Here is a 20565-nt window from a genome sequence, read left to right on the forward strand (position 1 = left end):
CTTCTCCAGCCGAAACGAATCCATTCTTTCAATCTTCTCTCACAGCTCATGTTCTCTAGACCTTTCCTCATTTTTTTTGCTCTTCTCTGGACTTTCTCCAATTTCTTCATCTCTTTCTTGAAACGTGGTGCCCAGAACTGGACATAACACATCCCTGGCGGCTTTTTCAGTACTGAGTAGAGCGGAAGAATGACTTCTTGTGTCTTGCTGACAGCACTCCTGCTCCTACATCCCAGAATTGCATTTGCCGTCTTTGCAACAGCCTCACCCTGTTGACTCATATTTAACTTAGTAACAGAGAGGTCGCTGTGCTAGTCTGTACTCCAACAAAACAAAGCAGCAGAAGCACTACATTTCTGCTGCTGTGCTTTGCTTCATATTTAACTTGTGGTCCACTATGCCCCCTGGGTCTCTCTCTGCAGTACTCCTTCCTCAATTGTCGCTACCCGTTCTGTGTGTGCAACTGATTGCTCCTTCCTAAGTGGAGCACTTTGCATGTGATTGTGACCATTCGTAGCCTGAAAATCCTTTCGCAAACACGTGGGACAATTCATCCTACTGACCTAAAATAACCCCTGTTATGTAGAACACTGTACATATTCATATTCCATTCATGTCCTAAACTGTTGTGTTGTGCTGCCCATGAGCTATTAAACAGCTGCTGCATTCCACCCCAGAAGTGGCCGCACTTCAGGGACAAGTGGAGTGATTCCAATTTATAAAGGGCTGTGGGAGCCTTCAGGAGAAAAAAGTGTTCTGTAAATGCAGGTTTCTTGCACTTCATAAGAAACACAGGACAGGGAGAGTTTTCATGGGTCTTCAAACCCAGACGCAGCCGACAACCCCATCCTACCACCCCCTTCCTAAGTTTGTCGTACTCCACCATAAAAGGCGTGAACTTGTATGCTCTCCCAATGCTCTTTATTATTTGCATAGCGGCCACATTCCCGACCTGGGACCCCATTGCCTGAGGTGCCGTACAACCTTAGGGCAGAAAGACAGCCCCTGCCCCAAAGAGGTTAGAGTCAAAGGCAGCAGGTCTCAGCTCACACACCGCTTGTGGGCCAATGAGCCCATGGCTGCTGCCCATGTGAGATCCCTCAGGGCCATGCGTACCAGGGATATTCCTAGTGACAGGGATATTCCTAGCTGAGTGCTGCATATGCAGTCACAGCAGTAAACGGCTGAGAGCCACTGGGCTAAGGACTTCCTTAGGCTGGCCAGGTCAGAGCAAGGCCCCTGACAGAGACCACTCGCACCTCAGGCCGGTCCTGGATCAGACCGGCTTTGCCTGGAATGTTCCTGCTGCCTGGGGTTCCCCGGGAGCTGAGCACTTGGACGGCCCCCCAGGAGAGATTCAGGGGCCGACCAGCTGATTAACAGAGTGCCTACAGCACATGGCATCAGTTTCTATTGGTGGTGCACAGCCGCGCCGGCCTGGGTGTACAGAACAAAGCTTAATCTGCCCACAAAGAGGAAAAATTCGAGGGACCCCTGGCCTGAGCACCCCGAAAGCTGAGCAATATTCTTGCACCCTGGGCAGGAAAATCAGCCTTCCAGGGGCTTTGCAAGGTTTCATGAAACACACGTTTTTCTCAGCGGCAGCCGGGGCTGTCTCCTCCAGGGGGCCAGTTAGAGCCAGAGCCCTGGGCACAGCCAGCTCACAAGTTCACCGGGCTGGGGTCCTGCCCCCGCCCGCCGAGGGCCCATGCCTGTTTAGTCTGACAGAAAACGTGACCGCGAGCCCTGCATTTTTTCCAGGCTAGCTCACTGGGTTCACGCTTGGGCGAGCTGGCCATTCTGGGGCCTCCGTCACATGACCGTGCAGGTGTGGCTGGGAACCCTCTACTGCAGGCCCTAATTAGTGGCATAGAGTGTGACCCCCCGCTGGGCCTTTCACGGGGTCCGGTCGGCTCGCATAGGCCAATGTGTTTGACAGCGCTGCACAAGCTGACACATCGCACAATAGGCAGGTTGCAGAAGAGCCCAAGCTGGTCTCTGAGGGAGCATCGGGAAAGTTCGAAGCCTCTCCGGAGAGCGCGGGGGGGGCTGGGTGTTTAACTCAGCTGTGGAGCAGGAGACGCTGCGCAACGGATTATTCAGCATTACAGGCCTGGCTCGGAGCCTGGTCCTGCAAGGCCCGGAGTGCCCCGAACTCTGGGTGCCAAAGGCGCTTAGCCCCTTGCAGAATTTGCTGGAAACTGCTGCATTTTGACACTGACGGCCTTGGCTGTACCGTGGTGCTCCATGGACTGCCATTGTTTCACCCAGGGTTGATAGAGCTCAGGCTTCCCGTGTCACACCTAGGGAAGCTGAGGCACGGTGACTTGCCCAAGGGCACTCAGTCAAGCAGTGGCAAGCAGGGAATAGAGCCCAGAGGTATAGCTGCATGGCAAAACAAGCAAACAAAAACATCTCTGTAGCTGATCTCAGAACTGGAGCAATTGATTAACTGATTAACTGTGCTACAAGGCTAAAAATAGCTTGGCCGGAGCTCTGAGTCTGAGACGCTCCCCCCCACTTTGGGCATCACGTCCCAACCCCCCGTGCGAACATCCATGGCGCTTCTCAGCCCAATAGCATGAGTCCAAGCCAGTTGGCCTGGCTCCAAGACTGTGTTTTTCTGCAGTGTAGACGCATCCCACGAGTCTGGCGCCTGCATGTGGACTGCAGCTTTACGGCCGTTTTGGCAGCTTGGCCGTGCGAGGAACGCGCAATTAGAGCAGCTGATGTGATTTGCGACCTCTGTTAGGAGATGGGCCTTGGTACCGTATTGCCTTTTGGAGCCGCTCACTTCACCATCCCCAGGGTTTTTAATGTTACTTAAATACCAGAACTAGGAAAGAGCAATAAGAAATGTCAGCACTGGCACAAATCGGCTAGTGTGGATGTGCCCCGCAGCCCTCAGTGGACTGGAAACTGTGTGTCATGGGCCCTGTACTGCTAAGGGTGGTGCTGGTTTTAGCTCAGATAGAAGGAACCGGGGTTTCCAGAGCAGAAGAGCCTGAATTTTATTCCCACACCCACTGCGGCAGTATTCGAGTGAGCACGGTGACAGTCCGGTACTGATCCTGGGCTTTATATTTGCAAACATTACGCACCCCAGTGAGGCAGAGACACAAACATTATCACCCGGCTTTACAAGTGGCCAAACAGAGCAGCTCAGCAGCAGGAGTCAAGTGTCCTTCTTGGGCCTGCATCTCACTGACACAGAGATCCCTCCCTTTATGCTGCTTTGGCAGAGTGAATGGGGCCCTGCAGAGGGGGGACAAACTTCGAGGGCCCTTTAAAGATAAGTGTAAATGAGACTTGGGCCCTGTGTATCTGCCACAGAGCCGGGATTTGAGCATGGATCAACTCCTGTTCCATGTAGGGTGTGCCTGCCTGTACGCCCTGCTCGCTGCTCAGGCCACGTGCTGCACAGTGCATACAGACCAGTAGCAAAGCCACTGGGAAGAGAGTTTGAAATGGGAAATGTCTGGGTCATGGAAAGTTATGAACGTTGACTGGGGAGGAGGGCTGACCATTGGCCGGCTGACCATTGGCCAGCTCGCCAATCCTGACGGTTTCATCGTGACTCTTGCAAGATTGGGTGCTTTTCCTAAAGCCCCAGCTGCTGGAGTCCTGTGATTTCCTGAGAATCTCAGCTTTCCTATGCAAAGGACAGTCAGGCTGTAGACCCACCCCGTTCCATTCCTCCTGCCAAAAAATAAGCCCACGTCTCAAAGACCAGGTGGCTAATAAAAAGACCTCCCCCCACCCTGCCACATACCGTTGGCTCAGACTCCTCCCAGCATCATCAAGGCTCATGAGATTTTTTTTTTAAATCTCCAAGGGGTCACTGTGGATCCAAAGAAACAACGGGGAATCCTGGGGCACCCTGAAGACTAATATCAGAGAGGGAGCCGTCTCAGTCTGTATCGTCAAAAACAACAAGACGTCCCGTTTCGGGGACCGTTTCGGGTCTTTGCCCATGAAAGCTGATGCTCCAAAACAGCTGTTAGTCTATAAGGGGCCACGGGACTTCTTGTTGTTCTTAAAGACCTAACAGATTTATTTGGGCATCACCTTTCGCAGGCAAAACTCACTCTGATAGATGCTTGAGCCTTTCGAGTGATCAGATTTTGAGTGACCCTTTTGGACACCCAGGGTCCAGCCATACAAACCCAGCTGTGGCCATCACTACTATCCCAGGGATCCTTGCAGATCAAGTCAGAGGCACAGCAGGGAGCTCTGTTTGGGCTCCTGCCAGCTCAGGGGCCCGCTCCACACCAGCGCCAGCCGGCGACGGTTGCTCCATCCTAACTGGCTGTTTACTTCCAGCCTTTCTTTATCATTCGCCCCTTGTGTCGATTTCCACGCCTGGGGGATGGGTGCTCTCCACAGATGCTCGTGGGCCTGTGTGTGTCACAGAGCATGGCAGGTCCTCGTGATTTCTCCACTCTTTCCTTCCTCCTCCTGCTTAAACACTTCCAACTGCCCCCATGGGGACCAGGCGCAACCCTGAGTCTCGGGCGGCCAAGCCCAAGCTGCGGCTAAGCCAAAACCACCCCCGTAGGCTGAGACTTGGCAGGCAGCCGCTCTGCCAAGCCGCAAGCTGAGAAATGAGCACTTTGCACCAGAGCCCTAAGCTCGGGCAAGGCCTCTCCTAGCCCCACTCCGCAAAGAGGACCCACCGGAGGGATGCCAGGGGAAGGGGGGCGAGGCTGGGGAGGGGAGAGGCTGGATGATTGGAAACAATTAGTGCTTTGGTGTAGCTGGGCGGGTTGTCCCCTTTGTCAGCATGGTCAATTTCCTCTGCTCCGTGGCCCGCCCCGCGTGCTGGGCTCCCCCTCCTGCCCCAGGGGGAGCTCATAGGGCGCCATTGTCAGGGCTAATGGAGATTGCATGTGACAGGAGCTGTGAATTTGGGGAGGGGGGTGTGGAAAGGCCAGGTTGAAAGACTTTCTTTTTGTACTCCTTCCCCTCCCCTCCTTGGGCGGGATTGGCCATCACCCTCCGCAGCTTTCTCTCCCCTGGGCCTGACTCCCCCATTTCCACCCAAATCACAGCCCACCCACCCGGCCGCCCCTCCCAGGCGTTCAGGCCTCTTTTTGTAACAGTTCAACCCCTTAATTATCGGAATTGGTGTTTTCCGGTGGGGGGGAGGGTCTTTTTCTCCCTCGCCTTCTCATTTGGTCTCATTCGCTCTCCACACGTTTCCACTTTCCTCCTTCTGCATTTTTCCATCTTCTCTCCCCCGTCCTCCCCTCTTCCTCTCGTCACTCGTTCACTGGCCCTCCCGGTGACGGATTTTCATCATGACATGCTCCAGGTCTATTTTCTGTTTTGCCAGGCATTGTCACTTCCTCATTGCAGCAGGCTTGCCCCATGTGTGCGGCAGACCCAGGCCCCGTCGCGCAGTAAAGACAAAACCACAAAGCCACAATCTGGCATTTTGGTCCTATGCAACAGGTGGATAAATGAGCGTAGTCCCAAGCAAAGAGAAACCCTGCTCCATCTGCTGTCTAGCAGAACAATCCTGGTTGGGAGAGGCCTCGTTTTGGCACAGTAAGGGACAGGGTACACAGCACACGTGTGCCATTTCGAGCAAATGGGGGCATTGAAGCAGACCTGGCTGACAACTGTTCCTTAAAGCTTTTTGCTATGAAAAATAGTTGCTTTCGACTGGGGGGAAAATTTTCCCTCCGCTGGATCTGTTCATGAAAAGATCACTTGGGCCGTTGGAAGGCTGGATGCGTTTCATGGCTTGGCAGTCGAAGACCAGTAGGTTGTTAGATGTCGAAAATAAAACAAAGTTGGTAGGTCGTTTTGGGAGGAAATCAGAAAAATTTTCTAATAATTATTGGAAAGAAAAGAAAAAAGCACCATTTTTGTGTTCCTCAAAAAATACATTTTGAGACTGACTCTGTCCGAGCTTCTGGCCCTTATTTCTAGGGGTATGTGCTAGGTGAAGATGCTGTGAAGACGAGGACATTAGCGGGGGTCCAGAAAGGCTAGCTAAATGCATGGAGGTTAGGTCTTTCGGTGGCTGTTAGCCAGGATGGGTAGGAATGGTGTCCCTGGCCTGTTTGTCAGAGGCTGGGAACAGATACCAGGAGACTTGTTCACTCCCTCTGGGGCACCCGGCACTGGCCAGTCAGCAGACAGGACACTGGGCTGGATGGACCTTTGGTCTGACCCAATGTGGCCGTTCGTATGTTCTGATGGGTCCATCTACATGGCAGCTGGGGACCGGAGGTAGTGCACCACAAACAGAGATGTCGCCAAAACGGTGGCTCGGGCTAACCAGCCACCCACCCAGAGAGCCCAGTGGGTTTGTGCTGGAGCACCGCCCACCTGCCCCCTCCCCGCTGCTAGCAGACATACCCTACCACACGCTCACCTGTCTGCTGGTCTGGCTCATCGTCATGACGCGGCCACTGTCCCAGGTCGGCTGTTTGTCGGCCTCTGTGTTTTTTCTTCCACAAGGCACATGTGCCTGGCACACACCCCCTCTCTAAACTGTCTCCCCTTCGGATCCCGCCTCAAGGCCCAGGTCTAGCTGTGGGTCATATTCTCATTTCCATCCTTGTTCTCTCTGAGCGCCTTGCGCATCAGATCCATGGTACAGATTGAACCTCTCTCATCCGGCACCCTCAGGATCTGACCAGTGCTAGACAAAAGGATTTGCTGGACCACAGGAGGTCAATATTGTCTACCACCTGACCGACACATCCACAGTTTACTGGGCTCTTAGAAGACATTGAGGGGTAAATTGCAGCTAACAGCACAGAACACTGAGAGCCAGGACTGGGGGCTGGGAACAAACTTTATGGGACCGTGGGAAACTTGGCCACACCCATGATAAGTGGTTGTCCAGCTAACTCTACTCATGCCAGACTACAGATGTTTCTGGATGAAAGACTTCCAGATTAGAGAGGGTCAGCCTGTAGTAACAATGGTCCAAGTGGACGTCATGGAGACTCTGGCCTCTCTCTTCTAGCACGGAGTGTGTGTGTGTGTGTGTGTGTGTGTGTGTGTGTGTGTGTGTGTGTGAGATTTTTCATTGTTATTTCCCTTTGGGCGTTGTGAGGCCGCTGGTGGGTTTCCTGGGCCGACGGGTGTCAGTGCTGGGAACGCCGTTCGCATGGAGCAGAAGGGTTTCCACCAGGGAGGTTCTGTAGCTCTTCCTAAAGGTGGACATTGGCTGGCTGTCCTCCAGACGGTTCCCTCCCTTGGGAGCACTTGGCCCCTGCTCTCACAGCCTCCTTCCTGGGCCTTCCCATAGCAAAATTGGGTCTTCGCTCTGGCTGAGGCTCGAGCCTTCGCTGGCTGTGCAGATTAACCCAGAAGGCTGCGATGTGCATCGGGAGCTGACTGGGAGACAGCGAGGGGACTCAAAGACAGGGTGATGTGCTTGTGCCATGCCAGGAAGCCAGGACAGTGTAGGGATGCCAGGTCGGTACAGCGGCAGCAGCGGAGGCGGAAGATGCAAAGGGCACAGGAGCAAACCTGGGGGCGATGGAAGTTGGCTGCGGGCTGCTGAGCCAGGCAGGGAGCACTAAGAGATGAGAACTGGCAGGCTTGGCCTAGGGGATGCTGCTGCCAGCTGTGGGCGGAGTGTCCTGCCCCAGGGGAGAGAAGCGGCTCTCAGGTTGGAGTGGACTCTTCCTGGCCATCCCATGCCTCTGCAGCAAGGAGGGGCCCCGTCCCGCAGCGGCCTGGAAGGCAGGGAGTTCCCTGGATGGGATCCCAGCCTTGAGCTTGCACCAGAGGGCGCGGAGCTGGAGCTGCTTTTACGGGCAGGAAGGACTGAGCCGGCCGGCTGCGCCATCCATGCTGCGTGGTGTGGGTGGTTCCTAGGCAAGGGCCAGCGAGGAATGGCGAGGGGAGAAGAAAAGGCCCCCAACAAAACCTCCAGGGGGAAGAGCGCAGCTGGAGCAGCAAAGGGTAGGTGTGAAACAGGGGAATGAAATACCAGGGAGAATGGTCACGTGGGGAATAGCAGAGACAAAGGAGGGGAGATCAGTGGTCCCCCGACCCCACAACTTCCTCCCACCTGCTTCCCTGCCTGCAGAACAGGAGGGGGTTCGGCTGGGCCTCGCTGCGCAGGACTTGCGTAACGGAGGTGGCTGATTGCAAGGTGGGACGGGGGTAAAGGTGCATGAGCATCTCCTGGAGGAGGATCCCCAGGGTGCGGGTGGGAGGTCAGGGGGGCAAGCGGGGAGGCAGCAAAGACCCCTCTGGCGACAGGAGAACCAGGAGGGTGGAGGCCAGGACGGTTGGCTGAGGAGGGTAGGTCAGGCTCTTCCACACACTTGCTGCATGAGCAGGGGCAGGTCAGTGAATTTCAGCGTTGGAGGTCTCCAGTCCCCAGGTGCAGCTCGGTCTAATCCCTTTGTCCTGCACACACGGAAGGGCACAGCCTGGCTCTTACTGGGCCCACGTGCTAGCCCAGTGGGGTTCCGAGGTGCACCTGGAAAGTCAGATCTGGAGGTGTTTTACCTGGAGCATTGGCTTGGGTGGAAACCAGATGTACACGTGGGGCAGCAAAGCCCCTGCTTTCTGTTCCGGCTTTGCCTCTAATGCCTTCGTTGGTCATGGGCAAGGCAGAGAACCTGGCATGTGGGCAGGGACAGAGGTTTTACAAGGGTCAGCCAGTTCGCAGAGGGCTAGGAAGATGGAAAACATCAGCACTGATTTGTTTGGTTTATGATTTTCAGTCCTGCTGGAAAAGTATAACTAGTGGGGTTCTGCAGGGGTCTGTTTTAGGACCGGTTCTGTTCAATATCTTCATTAACGATTTAGATATTGACATAGAAAGTACACTTATTAAGTTTGCAGATGATACCAAGCTGGGAGGGGTTGCGACTTCTTTGGAGGATAGGGTCATGATTCAAAAGGATCTGGATGAACTGGAGAAATGGTGTGAGGTAAACAGGATGATGTTTAATAAGGACAAATGCAAAGTGCTCCACTTAGGAAGGAACAATCAGTGTCACACATACAGAATGGGAAAGGACTGCCTAGGAATGAGTACAGCAGAAGGGGATCTAGGGGTTATAGTGGACCACAAGCTAAATATGAGTCAACAGTGTGATGCTGTTGCAAAAAAAGGCAAACATGATTCTAGGATGCATTAACAGGGGTGTTGTGAACAAGACATGAGAAGTTATTCTCCTGCTCTACTCTGCGCTGGTTAGGCCTCAGCTGGAGCATTGTGTCCAGTTCTGGGCACCGCAGTTCAGGAAGGATGTGGAGAAATTGGAGAGGGTCCAGAGGAGAGCAACGAGAATGATCAAAGGTCTAGAGAATGTGACCTATGAAGAAAGGCTGAAAGAATTGGGCTTGTTTAGTTTGGAAAAGAGAAGATTGAGGGGGGATATGATAGCAGTTTTCAGGTATCTAAAAGGGTGTCATAAGGCAGAGGGAGGGAACTTGTTCTTTTTGGCCTCTGAGGATAGAACAAGAGGCAATGGACTTAAATTGCAGCAGGGGAGGTTCAGGTTGGACATTAGGAAAAAGTTCCTAACTGTCAGGGTGATCAAACACTGGAACGAATTGCCAAGGGAGGTGGTAGAATCTCCATCACTGGAGCTATTTAAGAAGAGGTTAGAGAGATGGCTTTCAGGGATGGTCTAGAAAGTGCTTGGTCCTGCCATGAGGGCAGGGGGCTGGAGTCGATGGCCTCTTGAGGTCCCTTCCAGTCCTACTCTTCCACGATTCTATGATTCTATGAAGCATCTTTGCAGATGGGGTGGCATGTCCCTGTACGCTGGGACTATGTCAGTCTCCCCAGCTAAGTGGGACTGAGCCAGACCAGTACACAGAGGGGAGATTCCCTCCACATGCCCCCAGAAAACCCCAAATGCTGCAAGAAATCCTCCCTAGCATGTTGCAAAGCTGCAGCCAGGTTGAGATGAGCTCCTGAGGTCCCTTCCTGCCCCGGAATGCTATGGTTCTGTGAAACCAGGCAAAAGCTCCTGTTGGTGTCCACCTGAGGGGAAGTTCAGTGCAGCTTCATTGGGGCCAAGAAAAGCTATTACATCACCCGCCTTGTCTCAGATGAGAAATCGTATAAGAGCATAAGTATGGCCCAACTGGGTCAGACCTGGGGTCCCTCTTGTGCTGTAACTCTCCCCCAGGAGCCAGCATTGAGAGAGGCATCAGCGGGGTCTCTGTGTCACTCTGTCTCAGCATAAACAAGGAGTCCTGCGGCACCCTAATGACTAACGCATTTATTTGGGCCTCAGCCTTCACGGGCTGGAACCTGACCCTCTCTTGGACAGCCGCCCCAGCGCTCAGTTTGCAGGGAACGCTGGTTGGGAGCATACCAGAGGTTGGTTCTGTCTCCACTGCCCCATGAGAACCCTCATGCCTTTGCTGAGCCTGAGAAGCCAATGAACTCCAGGAATACGGGCAAGGCAAAAGAAGGTGCTTTGAGATCCTTGACTCAAGGGGATGATGGAAGGAGAAAAGTATCATACCATGGTGAGCACAGGACTAGTCTAGAGACTTGCAAACCCATACCCTGATGTTCCTAGGCCTCTGGCTCCCAGCTGAGACCACACGACATGGGATAGATTAGTCGGTAATACCCCTGTTCTGTTCAGTCCTTCCCAAGCACCTGGCACTGGCCACCGTCGGAAGACAAGATACCGGATTAGATGGGTCATTGATCTGACCCAAGCTGGCTGGTCTTCTGTAGATGGCTGTGCCTGAGGATGGAGGAACTGAGAGCCAATCAGAGCAGACAGCTGCGGTTTGGAAAGAAGGATGGGGCTTAAATGTGCCTTTGCCCAAGTGGAAAAGTCAAAGCACCTGTACTTGTACAGAGACCACCAGAGCAGAAAGCACAGTCGTTTCTGTAGCAGAACAGTCACTGCTCAGGCATTTCCTGGCTCTGCCGGGCTTGCAGGACACTGACCTCCTTTGGTGCCAAATAATAACAGAGCAGATGCTGATGCAAAGCCAAGTTCTGCTCAGCTGCTGGCCAGGATTTGCTCCTGGGAAGAGGGCCAGGTACATGGAGGTACATCCAAGTGGCTCAAAGGTCAAGCGCGGACTGTGCCGGGCCGGCAGCACAGGGAAGGAGGATCAGGCCACCCAGCACTCAGCCTGCCCCCAGCAGAGGCACACAAAGGGGCAGGACAGGGCAGAGGTGTGACCGTGATGGACAGAAAACAGCCTGGGGCTGGTCAGTCGGGGTGGAGAGCTGGTGGAAATAGATTTGAATGGGCAAGCGGCAGCTCAGAGAGACGGAGAGGAAGGACAGGCTGGATCTGTACTTCTGAGTCCTGTACGGACTTACACGGGTGCTCTGCATGCTGGGAGATAACACAGGCTTGGCTGTGAGCTGCCAAGGCAGGTCTGCATCTCAAACAGGTCTTACCAGAGCCACCCGATGCTCCTTCCACTCGCTGGGCGGTTGCTGAGGACCCCTGGAGCCGAACGCCTGGCGGAAGGCATGAGCCCTCAGTGAGCCGTGGGAAATTACAGCCTGCTCCAATGCCCAGGAGAGCCTGGGGCTGACTCCGATTGACTTAGAGCCTTTGTCTTCACTCCTGAACCAAGGGACGGGTTGTCCTCATGCCTGGGAGACAGCCCTGATCCTCGCTGGCGATCCTGCCCGTCAGCTCCTAGCCACAGGGTTCTGTTCCGCTCTGGAAGGCCTGGCCCCATGCCCAGGCTGGGATTCCAAGGGGGAGCCAGGCTACTCCCTCCCCAGCCCCCTGGAGCCCTGTGGGGTAGGTATCCAGTGGAATCCTCCCACCTCCCCAAGCAGCCAAGAAGCCCAGAGGGTGAGGTTCAAATGAAGCAATTCAGAGACCTATGAACTAAGCAGCTACAGGAAGAACTGAGGCAGATGCATCTCCAGGGCTATAAATCCTGACACTTCTGCATGGGAACTAACCCCCTGCAAGGACCAGGGAGAAATCGCCCACTCCTCCAAGGCATCATACGGCACTGGTAGCACAGGTGCCTGATGGAAGGGGAGGCACCGACTGCAGGCTCATGCACTGGCCATGGTGTTGTGGCTTTTGCTTTTTACGCAGCAATACCAATAACAGCGGAGAGTGACAGTCCGAATGGCCACATGCGCTGGCCTGATGCAACTGCCAGGGCCTCGCTGCTGAGACACACGGTGTGCAATGCTGTGACAGCCAGGAGAGGCCTCGCAGGCTGTTCAAAGGTTCCCGGCTCTGTCCTTACACACTGCAGCCGGAAGGGAACACCGGGGTTAGGCCATTGAGCAGGTGGAGTGAGGCAGAAGGAAGGACCACAAAGCAGATGGTCTGGCCGAGTCTGACCAGCTCATTGTTCCTACGTGCCGAACACTGCTGTTCAGCGGTCAGCCGTTTCCAGAAACCCCTTCCTCCAAGCCCCAGCTTAGAAGCCGGCTGGGCTGTCAAAGGGCTCCCCAGGACACGTGTCGGCAGCAGCAAACTGGCAGGTCTCATTTCGAAACAGATGGGCTGTGTCAGGCAGCCAGATCCTGGATTCGGGCTGTCCTGCAACCAGAGGGGCGTTTGCAGCTGTGCGCATTCACGTGTGCTTGGGGAGGAAGGTGTTGTCAGGTTCAAGTGGTGTTCGTAAGGTGCCGCGAGGAAGGTACAGGAGACCCCGAGGTACATGGTGTAGATCACTCAAGGGTGGGATTTCTCAACAGCTTTCCATTGCTTCCTGCTCAGTGCTGGGCTGGAAAGCACCCTGGCCACGTCTCACCAGTTTGCACCAGGGTCAGTGAAGGCGCCAGGAGATCGGAACAGAGAGCACCATGCTCTGGGAGTGCTGTCTTAGCACCTTCAGGCTCCAGTAAGATAGGCAGGGTAGCTAGCAAGTGACACGCCTGGCCTGGCAACTCATGCAGCCTGAGCAGACAAGATGGGAGGAAGGAAGACTTAATATCCCTATTTCGCAGATGGGGAAAATGAGGCATGGCCCGGTCACCACTGGGGAGGGCAAAGCAGCAATGGCAGACACACAAAACGTTTGGCAAGCCAGCCACATTAACCTGATTCTTGCCTGGTGTCACTGGGGTTTGACAAGCCTGCGGTAGCCAAGGCTAGAACCAGACAGGATTTCACGTTTCATGTCCAAACTGCAGAAGGAACCAAGGCACAACATTCAGCTTCAGATCCAACCTCCCTGGCAATTCAGGGGCACTGGGGCCTGGGCATTTGTCCTGGCCCATTGCATTGAAGGCCAGCTGCAAAGACAGGATGGGGACCTGAACTTTCAGGGGTGACAGTCTGGGCCATCTCCAGCCGAACCCCAGAGATTTGGGATTCCCACAGCTCTTTGGGCTGAGCTGCATCTGGAGTGTTGTCTTAAGAAGAATCTGAAATTCCCTCGGAAACTCCAAGACATAAACCCCTGTGAAGCAGAATGGAGGCAAAGGTCTTGCAGAGAACCACTGATGCGTCTGACGAAGCGGGTCTTTGCCCACGAAGCTGATGCTCCAAAATATCTGTTAGTTTATAAGGCGCCACAGGACTTCTTGTTTTTCTCAGAGAACCAATGGCATCCTTGCAGCCTCTCTGGGAACACCCCCATTGCAAAATCTGAATCCAGATTTCAATGGCTGAATGAGGTTTGGGCTCTTTTCAGATGCCCACTTGGGCTGTATGCTACACTCAGTTTAACTGGTGTCTGCTCTGTATGAATGCCTGTGCAGAGCTCTGTGCTCATTGGCTCATTGAAACCAGATCACGTCTGTTTCACTTACAAGTAGAAAGAGGGATTTTATTTTTCTAGCTGCCAGCCCTGCAGTCTTCCTCCAGGCAGCTTACCTAGACCTCCGTCTCAGTGCTGACTGATACACTCAGTGTTCAGGCATAAGTATCAGAGAAGTAGCCGCGTTAGTCTGTATCTTCAAAAACTACAAGAAGTCCTTTGGCACCTTATTGGCTAACAGATATTTTGGAGCATAAACTTTCATGGGCTAAGACCCGCACCTGATGAAGCAGGTCTTTGCCCACAAAAGCTTATGCACCAAAATATCTGTTAGTCTATAAGGCGCCACAGGACTTCTTGTTGTTCAGGCTCCTCCCTCTGTCTGTAGCCATCTGCGGGTCCTTATATAAGATTTAGTCTGATAGCTCTTGGGACATATTCCATCTTTTAGTTCTGGGTTTGTACAGCACCTTGCGCAGTGGGGCTGGGGGCAATGACTGGGCACCTGGATACTACCAATAATGTTTGGTTGGTTTTCTGCCAGCCAGACCCACAAGCTGCCCCCGGCCCCCGCCCCTGCCGCCAGCTGAGACTCAAGTTGGGTCACTCTGTCTCTCAGCTGGCCACCAGGAGTCAAGAGGCTACAGGCCAAATCGCAGCGGCACTTGTGCACCGCCACAGTCTGCCTGCCCCCGCTTGTGCATCGCCGTGCTCCGTGGCTGGGATTCCCAGGCCTGACGGGTGGGACTGGATCCACTCTCCTGCTGGTGATGATGAAGCCCAGCTCCTTCCTTTGCCCCGTTGGCTCCAGCAGGAGCCGCTAGCCCCAAAGCGCCAGCGCTCTGGCGCGGCTGAGCCCAGGGAGCGGCTGAGTAAGACGGGGCCATTCTCTCCAGCGCGTGAGCCGGCGAGCTGCTTTTCACAGCTTCCGACAGAAGCCCTGTGACATTTCTGAAGCGATAAACTGACTTGTCTCCCGGTCACTCGGCGGTCGGGGTGGATACGTCACCAGAGCGCTGCCACGCAGGGGCGGAGGGCCTGTGCCTTCGTTAACTATGCTGAGGCAGCCCCACCGCCAGGGTGTGGGGGAGAGGCTGACGTACGTTTCGCCTTCGTGGCGGTCGCTTCTCCTCCAGCAGCGCCTGTGAGCTCAGCGCCTGGCTCTGCGGTTGCCGCTGGGGCTGGGTCAGCCAGTGGGGGGGAGGGAGCCCTCTCCTCTGGGGTGAAGGGGTCTGAAATCTGGCATGTAGCAAGGTAGGGAATCCCATCGCCATTCATTTCCCCCGCTCCTGGCCTGGGGGCGTAGACTGGGCCTGGGCTCCCAGATGTGCAGGTGCACTGAGCCGACCCTTCCAGGCCTGCTGGGCAGGTTGTGACCTTTACAGAAGTGGGGGCTATACACGTCAGGCCGAATGGACCGGAGGCTGTGAGGCGTGGCGGGGGGCAGAGAGGGAGCGCGCTCCCAGGAAGGGATCAGCGCAAGGGCAGCTGGAGGAATTCCTGGCTCTGCACATGTGGGGCCAGGCAGGGGCTGGGTGCACCCGGGTCTGGGCTGGAGGAGATGTCCGGCGTAGCTGTAGCTCGTGGGCGATAAAAGGAGCACTGACTGATCGACCTGGTAACAGACCCGCCGGGGGGATTTGGAAAGGACAGCAGCCATCTCCCCTTCTGTAACAAATCCCCCGTTGCCCAGCAATGCAGCAGTGTCACTAAACCACACCTCACAGGCACCTGAATCTACCTGCTGCTAATGGGGAGAGAGCTCCCTGCTCCAAACGCATGGTTCGTGCATGCTTGTGCTAAAGGAGAATCTCTTCTGGCAGTACGGAGCCTATGACACACAAGTGAACAGTTCCAGTTCCATCCAGTAAAGCACATTTTGCCCTCTCTCTCTTTGTCACACACACACACATGTTCTTTACACGTGTTGGGAATCAGCCTTTTCCAGTGGGCTGGATGCTGGGGTTGCGACACTTCCATGGGATGCAGAAATAATTCCAGATCCTAGAACCCGATCGAGGCTTTAGGATTTAGCCATGAAGCCAGTCCTGGGGTTACCCAATCAGGCAACTCAATGGCGGAAAACTCTCCTCTTACTTGGACTTCAGTGATGTCGTGAGGGTGAGGGTGGGGAAGCCACCAAGCATATTTCAGGTGAAACATCTGGCCCTTCCCCCTGGGTCAGGGAGGAACCAGCAGCTGTCTCGCTGCAGTCAGGATGCTGGCTCAGTCCCTTTGGCACGTGGAGTGCTACCCACTCCCCACCCCATCTTACGTGTGGGGTGCCAGCTGCACTGACCACAGGAGGCTCCTTTTGGGCAGCTCTGAGGCTGCAGATGCCCAGTGGCCAATGCCCCCTACCAGCTGCCCTGAGAACATTTCCTGTGGACGTTCCGCTGTGGAGACAGCACAGAAAATCGATGGAAGACAGATCGACTCCGCTACACAAGTCACGGAGCGGGTGTGTATCTTACATCAATTTTGTCCTCCGGTCTGGGCCTGGCCTCATAGGAGGCGAGTTTGGAAAGTTTGGGATTCTTCATTTTAGAACCTGGATGAGTATGAAGAGCCATGATGCAAATCTGCAGAACAATGAACTGTTGAGAGCAGACAGAGGAAAGCTTCTAGTCTCAACACAAGAACCAGGCGGCAGCCTGGGAATTTGCAAATTCAAAGCTGATGCAAAGGAACGTGTTTTGCACAGTGTGTGAGCAGCTGGTGGAGTTCGTTGTGATGGGGTGCAGTTAAGGGCCATGAAGTTTAAGCGGAGACGAAGGCTACGTCTACGCTCCCCTGGAAGGTCGACGGCTGCTGTGTGATTTTTTGGTATGCTGACTGCGTACCAAAAATCAATTCCCGTGGCTGGCTTCACGGCAGGTCAGCGGGGGCACTCCTCCCCTCAACTTGCCTTAATCCTCGCGGCTCACGAGGAGTTCCGGGATTGAGGTGGACCTGCACAAAACGGCGCCTCGGAAGATCAAACCCAAGCGGTCCATCTTCCATAGCAAGTGTAGATGTAGCCTAGCCAGAGCTCTTTAACAGAGACCATTAACACTGACCTAGGAAGGGGTTAAATCCTTGTGCTTAAGATTTTTGACTAGTTTCTAATGTACATTAACAGGTCCTTGTGGGCAGAAACCATCTTTTTGGGCTGTTTTTGTACAGCACCTAGCACCGTATAGGCCCAGTCTAGGTTCCCTCTAATTTTTCCCATCTGTGGGCAGAATAAATTTTGTGATGTGCAGATGCGCACCACCTATAGCCACACACGCTGTCCGTGGTGGGTGGCTGTGGGCTCTGCTAATCAGGTGGGTGGCACTTGAATCTCTCCCAGGCAACCACCCAAGTACTCAGCTCACAGGGAACCCTGGTCCCCATCTGTCACTGGTGCTGCTCGGCACTGCCACAATATAAATATTACACATAGGATGAGCCCTTGAAGGGGCAGCCCACCCCACTTCTGCTCACTTTAGGGGTCTCACACCTGCTTCTCCAGCATGCTGCCAACTGTGCGAGGTGGGAGACCAGCCCAATGGCCCAAGCGCTGAGCTGCTCTGGCAGCGCCTAAGCTTCCAGCTTTGGCCTTTTGGTAGAGCAGCTACCACAGGTTGGTTCCTGGGACTCCGTGCATCATGCTGATGCCAGGACCAGCCGTAGCTGAGCCCATTTCTAACGCCGCCCTCTTTGCTCCACAGCGTACAGGACGGTGTGTGGCGTCAATGGGCCACTGGTGGTGCTGGACAACGTCAAGGTAAGAGAAATGCTTTGGCCGGACTTGGCCCTGTGGCACACAACTGGGCAGCCTGCACTGCCTCAGTCCTGTGCTGTCTTGGGCAGGGGCAGGGGGTTGGGGTGTGGGCTGTGGGCAGAACCAGACAGCTGTGGTTCAGGGTGCAGGAGAAAGCTCCAGGCTGGGGCTGGGGCAGGGGCTTGGGGCTTGGGCTGGGTTATGGGCTCTGGGTGGAACCAGACAGCTGTGGTTCAGGGTGCAGGAGAAAGCTCCAGGCTGGGGCTGGGGCAGGGGCTTGGGGCTTGGGCTGGGTTATGGGCTCTGGGTGGAACCAGACAGCTGTGGTTCAGGGTGCAGGAGAAGGCTCCGGGCTGGGGCAGGGGGCTGACATGCACAAGGTGGAGGGTGAGAGCTCTAGCGGGGGGGGGTGAGGACGGGGTCCCAGTGGTGCTTGCTATGGCTCCCAGGAAGCAGCCCCCAGCTCTCTCTGCATGGGAATCTCTGCCCTTGTGCCCCCAGGTGCAACCCCTGCAGCTCCCATTGGCCGTGCTCCCCAGCCAATGGGAGCTGCAGAGCCAGCACAGGGGGTGGGACCTGTGCGTGGAGCCTCCCAGTCCCTGGCCGCCCCAGCGCCTTGGGGCTGCAGGGACCCGGCAGCCACTTCCGGGAAGAGTGGAGCCAGAGCAGGTGGCACCCCGACTGCATCGCGGAGCAGATGTCCAGCAGCCTGGACGGTGGCGGGTCCCTGCCTGATGGTGCTGCAGTTGAACCCAGCATGCGGGGAGCGGGGAGCGCATGGGTGTGAACCTGCTGAGGGCCAGCCTCGCCCAGCTGAGCAGTGGGGGGCAGGGTCCGGCTCCCCCAGCACCATCTCCCCAGCCCCTCCTCCGGCAGCACATCTTTTCTGGGAGCATAAATGGCCATAAGCAGGCCCTGATCTGAGCTGGGTCAGTGAGCAAGGGGAGAACCAGGGTGGCTCTGCAGCAGCCCCCAATCCCCGCTTCCAGCTGAGGGGCGTCACCACAGCGCAGAGACGCTCTGCCCCTGCCTCCCTCCCTCAGCCATGCCCTACACCTGGCACTGCCAGGGGCTATGGCCCAGACTGGCCTTTTGCCACCTCATCCCAGGGGCGGCTCACAGATCCCTGGTCCTTTGTCCCAGGGGAGTGGGCAGAGACTAAGGTGCAAGGCAGTGGGAATTAGGCCATGCATATAGGCGGAAGAAGAGGAGGGCGAGTGACTCAGATTCTGATCGACAGCTGGGCTGGGCCCAGGAAGGAGATAGGAGGTCAGAGGGAGTGTACCAGCAGCAGCAGGATTGTTTGCTTTACTCCAGGCAGCGTTCCCTGGTCAAGCGCATAGCAGAGTGGCCCAGGAGGTGCCGCTGGCAAAACGAAGGGTGGGGACAGCACAAGTGAAAAGCAGAGGAAGTCTGAGGCACTCCAGGCCTGTACTGGGCCCCAGATCCTGGAGTCACGTGAATCCTAGGTGCAAAGGAAAGCGTGAGACATGCCCCAGGCGACATCTTCAATGCCTGAATCTGCACCGATAACTCTGCAAAGGGGTTGCCCCGATCACCTCAGTGGGGTGTTATCAGTGGCCCCCCTGGTCTGGGGCTGCCCTGCTGACACCAGACCAGCGCAGGAGCCTGCGGGTAGCGCAGTGGGCCTGGGGCGCTCACCCAAACACTTACACCCCTGGCTGCTGGGGTGAGTCCTGGCTGGCACCTGCTCCCTCCGCTCCTGTTCCTCTGGGGACAGAATGAGCCCCAGCCATTGCCCCTGTCTCACCTGAGGCGCTATGGGGAGGGGCGGGTCCCAGCCACCACCCACTTCAGAGGGGAGCAGAGACACTGGAGTCCTGCTGTCATGCTCAGGACCCTCAAGAGGCTGAACCGGGCCCTGCCCAGGTGCAGAGCAGGGAGGAGGGCAGGGCATTGTGCCAGGCCTGCAGCTCCTTTCCTCCTCAGGAGGACCTGGAGAGGTGTTAGGTTGTCTCTGTGGCCCTGGTCCACCAAAGGGTGTTAGAGGTTTGACTCCCCCAGGGAGCGATTAGGGGCCTTTGAGGACGTGGGCTGGAGGCGGTGAGGAGGTGGCTCTTGCAATCTGGTATGGACAGATCAAGGGAACTAAGAGGAAGAGCCCTTCGGCCCCCTTCCCCTCTGCACCCAGCACCCGAACAGCTGGGGGGTGGTAGGGGTAACCTAGCGGCACCTGTAGGCAGGGAGGGGGCGTGCAGGAAGGAGGGGTCGCCATGAGCCCTGGCTCTGAATTACCACCCACCAGGGAAGGAGAGGGGGGTCTGGCCTGGCCCAGCCGCCAGAGCTGGTTGTTGAGCACCGTCTGGGGAGGGCAGAGAGCCAGGGAGCTGTATGGTGTGTGTGTGGGTGAGTGTGCATGTTGGGGGGGGTGTGTGTGTGTGGGCAGACAACTAAAATGTGACGCGTTTTATAAGTGCTCACGCACAACTGCTGCAAGTCTAAATTCTCCAGTGGGTGACCCTGAGGGCCTGGTCTCAGATGAGGACATTGATACAAAAGGCTTCTCAGGAACATGGTGGAATGATGCTAATCAGCTGGCCAGAGTCATACCAGGGACAATATAGATTGAAAGGACCAGGTGGTGCCGACTGGGGAGTGGTGTGATGTGTGAAAGAAAACGTAGTCAGAGACGGTAACAATCTTACATGAGCCAAACTGCCCCATGGAATCTCGCTGGAGGTTAAGTCCATGGCTGAGTAATGAAAAGATAGTGGTAGGGATATACTCCCAGCTGCCTGAGCAGGGTGGTGATAGCCACTGTGAAATGCTTGGGGAGATCAGAGAGGCTATAGAAAGAGAAAACTCAGTCGTAGTGGGTAATTTTAACTATCCCCATGTTGACTGGGGACATGTCCCCTCAAGACAGGAGGCAGAGAGAAAGTTTCTTGGCACTGTAAATGACTGTGTCTTGGAGCAGTGAGTGTGGGACCCACAAGGGAGAGTCAATTCTTGCTTTAATCCTAAGCGGAGAGCAGGCTGTGGTCCAAAGGAATGAATATAGCTAACTGCTTGTTAATAGCGACCATAGTACAATCAAACGCAATGTCTGGAGGGGAACCACCAAAGAAGCCCTCCACGGAGGCATTTCATTTCTGAAAAAGGAATACCACTACAAGGAAGCAACTCATTAAGTGGAA

The 20565-nt window shown here is 55.3% G+C and overlaps 1 protein-coding gene across 1 annotated transcript in view; it reads left to right on the top strand.

The window, feature by feature from the left end:
- ATP6V1B1 (ATPase H+ transporting V1 subunit B1) overlaps positions 1 to 20565 on the top strand; it is a 73025-nt gene that overhangs the window by 14937 nt on the left and 37523 nt on the right. Inside the window, exon 2 of the mRNA XM_074991644.1 lies at positions 17355 to 17410. Coding sequence (XP_074847745.1) covers positions 17355 to 17410 — 56 coding nt within the window. The remainder of the gene's footprint in view (positions 1 to 17354; positions 17411 to 20565) is intronic.

Source organism: Carettochelys insculpta, chromosome 4 (genome assembly GCF_033958435.1).
Source record: "Carettochelys insculpta isolate YL-2023 chromosome 4, ASM3395843v1, whole genome shotgun sequence".
In the NCBI taxonomy this organism is placed as follows: Eukaryota; Metazoa; Chordata; order Testudines; family Carettochelyidae; genus Carettochelys; species Carettochelys insculpta.